Source organism: Anolis sagrei, chromosome 2 (assembly GCF_037176765.1).
Source record: "Anolis sagrei isolate rAnoSag1 chromosome 2, rAnoSag1.mat, whole genome shotgun sequence".
Taxonomy (NCBI): Eukaryota; Metazoa; Chordata; class Lepidosauria; order Squamata; family Dactyloidae; genus Anolis; species Anolis sagrei.
Window position 1 is genome coordinate 2,315,034 of NC_090022.1, and position 6,287 is coordinate 2,321,320.

General features: G+C 41.9%; 1 protein-coding gene across 1 annotated transcript; it reads right to left on the reverse strand.

Moving 5' to 3' along the window:
- Nucleotides 1–4,306: 4,306 nt before the first annotated feature.
- Nucleotides 4,307–6,287, reverse strand: LOC132766340 (zinc finger protein ZFP2-like). Its single transcript, XM_060760746.2, has one exon. The coding sequence runs from the start codon at nt 5,578–5,580 to the stop codon at nt 4,603–4,605; it is 978 nt and encodes a 325-aa protein (XP_060616729.2). The 5' UTR covers nt 5,581–6,287; the 3' UTR covers nt 4,307–4,602.

Here is a 6,287-nt window from a genome sequence, read left to right on the forward strand (position 1 = left end):
CTGTTTTCTGATTTTTTTGGGCATTTAATTTTGCTATTGAGTCGCTCAAGGGCTGAGAAGAGCAGTATACAAATATAGTTAATAATAATAATAATAATAGTAACAACAACAACAAATGTCTAGATGTCATCGGAGTTTGCGAAAATATTAGAAAGTTCACCGAAAATGTGATGAAACAATGGAAAACTGAGTTGTTCGTGGGCAACGAAAGCAATGGAACTGTTAACATCAAGAGAGGAATTTTCCATGGCGACTCAAAGTCACCACTGCTGTTCATTATTGCACTGATCGCACTGTCAGTAATTCTACAGAAAACAAACCTAAGCTACCAAACAGCAAGAAATTCACCAAAAATCTCTCACTTGGTGTACATGGATGATCTAAAGCTTTACGGAAAATCAGAAACTGAAATCGAGTCACTTGACCGCCAAAGTCAGAATGTTCAGCACTGAGATAGTATGGAGTTCGGCCTAGACAAATGTGCCATTAAAGAAAGGGAAAATTACACAAAGCGAGGGCATAGAGATGCCAAACGGACAAACCACAAAGTGAAATCAGCCTGAAGCCTATAAATATCTGGGCATACTATAATTGGACAATATCAAGCATGGGCAAGTGAAAAATGTGGTCAGCAAAGAATATATCCAAAGAGTCAGAAAGGTTTTGAAGAGCAAATTAAATGGTGGAAATACATCAAGGCTCTCAACACCAAGGCCATCCCTGTCATTAAATACACTGCTGAAATTGTGAACTAAACACAAGTAGAGCTGGATGATCTGGACAGAAAAACAAGGAAACGGATGACAATCCACTACGCATTACACCCATGTAGTGATGTAGACAGACTTTACCTGCCCAGAAATTCAGGAGGCAGAGGGCTTCTGCAAGGGAAACAAATGGTAGAAGAAGAGAAACACGCCCTGGCAGATGATGTGAAAGGCAGTCAAGAACCAACATGGAGGACAGTCAATTGTAGTAAACTGCTTAAAGTGCAAAAGAGAAAGAGGGAATACCATAAAAAAACAATCCTGAGCAGAAGAGAAAACTGGCAGAAGAAGGTTCCTGGGAAAAACTGAGAGCCAAATTGACAAAGAAAAAACATGGCTGTGGCTCACAAATGGAACTCTGAAAAAGGAGACAAAGGAGGGCCTGATTCTGGCAGCCCAAGAACAAGCCATTCGAACCAAGGCCATCCAAGCCAGAATTGAAAAGTCGACGACAGATCCCAAATGTAGACTCTACAAGGAAGCAAATGAAACAATAGATCACATCCTGAGCTGCTGCAAGAAGATCGCGCAGACAGACTACAAGCAGAGGCACAACACCGTTGCTCAGGTGATTCATTGGAACTTGTGCCACAAAGACCATCTGCCTGCGACAAAGAACTGGTGGGATCACAAGCCAGAAAAAGTTACAGAGAATGAACACGCCAAACTCGTCTGGGACTTCCGGATTCAGACGAACAGAGTTTTGGAGCACAATACTCCTGACCTCACAATCGTGTTAAAAAACAAAATATGAATAATTGATGTCACAATCCCAGGTGACAGCAGGATTGAAGAGAAACAATTGGAAAAGCTGACACGATATGAGGATTTAAAAATCGAACTGCAAAGACTCATGCATAAGCCAGTCAAGGTGGTCCCAGTGGTGATTGGCACACTGGGTGCAGTGCCTCAAGATTTTGGGCTGCACTTAAACACAATTGGCGCTGACAAAATTACCATCTGCCAGCTGCAGAAGGAGACCTTACTGGGATCTGCATGCATTATTTGCCGATACATCGCACAGTCCTAGACACTTGGGAAGTGTCCGACGTGTGATCCAATTCAACAGTAGTGGACGCTGCTGATTCTGGACATCCATCGACAAGTGGGCTACAGAATCAAAATACAAATGAAACATCACAGAAGCGGCAGAAATATACAATGCCAGAAAACCGCACTATTATTATTATTATTATTTGAAACACAACATTTTGTGATACGAAATCCAGCATGTAGATCTCGTTTGCTGTGACATACTGTGCTTTTGTGTCAATAATAATAATAATAATTTAAAATTTGACTTTTTAGAGAAACCAGAGCTTTATCTTTTAGGAATGTTCGGGAGGGAGACCTTTAAAGACATTAATCTGGATAAACTCTTCCCCTTTTTTGTTATGGCAGCGAGAATGGTTTTTGCAAAATCATGGAAATTGGACTCAATCCCCTCCAAACTGCAATGGATAGATAAAATAATAGAAATAAAGAACATGGACGAATTGACATTTTTGTTAAGAAAAAATAATGGTAGAGGTGTGAAACGAACGGACTGGACAACCTTCGATGAAAACCTAAGCAATGAGAAGAATCTCAGTTCTTGTGGGTTTTTTCGGGCTATATAGCCATGTTCTAGAGGCATTTCTCCTTACGTTTCGCCTGCATCTATGGCAAGCATCCTCAGAGGTGAAATGCCTGTAGAGAAATTTCTCCAGAGATATATTTTCTGTTTGATTGGACTGGACGTATGTAGGGTTTTTTTGTATCTTTTCTTTTTCCTAAGTTTTAGGTTAAATAATTTCTATTATTATATAAATGTGTGTGTGTGTGTGTTTTCTCTTTCTCCCCTCTTTTCTAATATAAAATTGTCCTCACACTTCTGATGAGCTCCCTCATTAATGGCATTTCGGAAGAAAGTGAAAACCTGGTTATTTGAACAGGCGTTTGAATAGGCAGTGCAATGAATTACAATGAATCATAGGAAATCGGAACAACGGATGACGAACTTGGATTATGATTTTAGTTATGAGACGCTAGTGAGTTGTTTATTGATGTTTATTGATGGTTATTGATGTTAATTGCTTAGTGTATTATTGTGTTAATTGTCTTTTAAATGGCTGGATGATGTTTGCATTGAATTTTTGCCGCTGCTTGTTGTTAACCGCTCTGAGTCGCCTAATGGCTGAGAAGAGCGGCATGCAAATAAAGTAAATAAATAAATAAATGTGTCTTTTTCTATTTCGCTCCCTTCTTTTGGAGCAATCTCCTTTTCCAAATAAAAATTATTGAAAAGAAGAGAGCCATTCCCTCCACTCTCTGGACCAGGGATTCCCACGCTGTATTCCTCCAGGATTTCTTGGACTTCAACACCCAGAACCTCAGCTGCCTTGGCCCAAGATCAAGGAGATTTGGACATGGAGTCCCCAGGAAGTGGAAGGCCAGGGCTTGGGAAGGGAGGCTCCGGAGAAGGGACAATGCTTCCATGGCTGAACTGGTCTTCCCAACAGGAAATGCTTCCTAATGTTTAGGTGGAAGCTTCTTTCCTGCAATGTGAATTAGTTGCTTTATATTTTAGTCTCCAGGGCAGCAGGAAAAACTGGCCCCTTTCTCCTCAATGGGACATCCTTCCAAATAGTGGCTCTCCTGTCCACTCAGCCTTTATGCCCCTCCAAACTAAACATCCCCAGCTCCCTCAGCCATTCCCTATCACCCTTCTGTGGAAAGATTCTAGCATCTCAAAATTTTGCTTGATTTCTGCTGCCTGGAACTGGACGCAGGGTCATTTCAGGGGAGGCCTGATCCAAGTCTAGAAGAGAGTCGACTAAACTTGCCCGGATCTAGACCTCACCCTCCCATTGGGACAGCCTGGAATCACACTAGCTTTTTTAAGCTGATGTATCACACTTTATTTAAAAAGCAATTTTATTCAAAGAAAAAACAAAAACAAAACAAAGCATGTTTATACAAATGACAATTTTGCTATTCATGTTTTCTTTTTAAAAAATTATTATTTTGGATTTTTTTAAAAGGACTACTTAACAAACATAGAGCGAACAAGGACACACACCTTGCACAATAAGAACAAAACTAACGAACAAACACTGGTCTATGAAACAAACACTCGCTCTATGATTTTTATCTCTATTTCCTTGAAATGCTGTTCAATAATTCATCCATTCAGTTAATATGTCCATCTCAACTGATTCATGAGTCTAGTTACATCTTGCGTGGACTACTGCAACACTCTCTATGCGGGGCTGCCTTTGAAGACAGTTTTGCTATTCATGTTTTCTTTTTAAAAAAATTATTATTTTGGATTTTTTTAAAGGACTACTTAACAAACATAGAGCGAACAAGAACACACACCTTGCACAATAAGAACAAAACTAACGAACAAACACTAGTCTATGAAACAAACACTCGCTCTATGATTTTTATCTCTATTTCCTTGAAATGTTGTTCAATAATTCATCCATTCAGGAAGCCCTCCTCTTGTTCCCACCCCGTCCCAAGTGAGGATGGTGGGAACGGGGGGCTTCCCTTTCCTCTGGAACTCCTTCCCTAAAATACTAAAACCCATTTATGCACGTTAGGTTATGGAGAGGAGGAGGACATCTTTATATATATCCTTGTCCAGATATTGGATACCTACCTCAGCTCCTCAAAAGCCGTAAACTACTTTATGCTTTTAAAGTCTTCTTAATCTAACGTAACATTTGGGGGGGGGGGGGTTAATCATGGTAAATTCCATGCATTTATATGGCTTCTCTCCTATGTGCGTCCTTTGATAGGAATGCAGATATATACTCTGACTGAAGCTTTCTCCACGTTGTATGCATTTCTAAGGCTTCTCCCCTGTGTGGGTCCTTTGATGGGAACGTAGACTGCCACTGCGACTAAAGCTCTTTCCACATTCCATGCATTTATATGGCTTCTCCCCTGTGTGGGTCCTTTGATGGGAACGGAGGCTGTCACTGTAACTGAAGCTCTTTCCACATTCTGTGCATTTATGTGGCTTTTCCCCTGTGTGGGTCCAGTGATGGGAACGTAGCCTGTAACTCTGACTGAAGCTCTTTCCACATTCCATGCATCTGTATGGCTTCTCCCCTGTGTGGGTCCTGTGATGGGAGCGCAGGTGTTCACTATGACGGAAGCTTTCTCCACATTCCATGCATTCATATGGCTTCTCCCCTGTGTGGATCCTTTGATGGGAACGTAGCCTGTAACTCTGACTGAAGCTCTTTCCACATTCCATACATTTATAAGGTTTCTCCCCTGTGTGAGTCCTTTGATGGGAACGTAGACTGTCACTGCGACTGAAACTTTCTCCACATTCCATGCAGTTATGTGGCTTCTCCCCTGTGTGGGTCCTTTGGTGGGAATGTAGTTTGTCACGGCGATTGAAGCTCTTCCCACATTTTGTGCATTTATATGGCTTGTCCCCTGTGTGGGTCATTTGATGGGAATGTAGATGGTCACTGCGAATGAACCTTTCTCCACATTCCATGCATTTATGTGGCTTTTCCCCTGTGTGGGTCCTTACATGGGAACGTAGACTGTCATTGCGACTGAAGCTCTTTCCACATTCCATGCATTCATATGGCCTCTCCCCTGTGTGCTTCCTGTGATGGGAACGTAGAGTGCCACTCTGACTGAAGCTTTTTCCACATTCCATGCATTTATAGGGCTTCTCCCCTGTGTGGGTCCGTTCATGTACATTAAGATTACTTTTGCTCTTAAATTGTTTTCCACACTCCATACACTGATGTAACTTCTCACCTGTGTCTGATCTAGGGTAGGGAGTTAGGGAACTTGCCATTCTTTCACATTTATAATTCAAATATGATGCCAGGGGTTCACAGATATAACCTCCTGAACAGGACAGTTTTTGTATTGCGGTAGCCTTCTGCTCGCTTTCCCAGGCCTCTCTTTTTACAGCACAATCTTATCTCCCCCTCTTAACAGCTCGTAATATAGTTGTCTACTACTTCTTTTTTTTCTTGTTGTTATTGCTGTGTATCTTGAAGTCACTTTAGACTTACAGCTCTCCTCGAGCAAAACTCTGACAAGGTGTTCTTCGCAGAACTTGTTCAAAAATTACCTGCGAGGCAAATGAGAGGAAAATCTCTTCAGGAGTTGAACGAAGAAAGATCTCATGGAACATGAAGAGGAAGTCTAGTGCTGTAGCAAACCAAGAGGAAGAGGGAAGGTGCCCATTGATTGGTGACAATGGAGAGAAGGGAGGAAGGAAGGAAGGATGAAGGGGAGAATGAAGTAAGGAAGGAGAGAGCTAAGCAAGAAAGGGAGGGAGGAGGAGCAGAAGTGTGGAAGGCAGGTAGGGATGAAGGAAGGGATGAAGGAAAGGAAGAAGGAGGGAGAGAAGGGAGGGAGGAGAGGAGGAAGAAAGGATGAAGGGGAGAATGAAGTAAGGAAGAAGGGAGAGAAGCAAGGAAGGGAGGAAGGGAGGAGAGGAGGAAGAAAAGATGAAGGGGAGAATGAAGTAAGGAAGGAGGGAGAGAAGCGAGA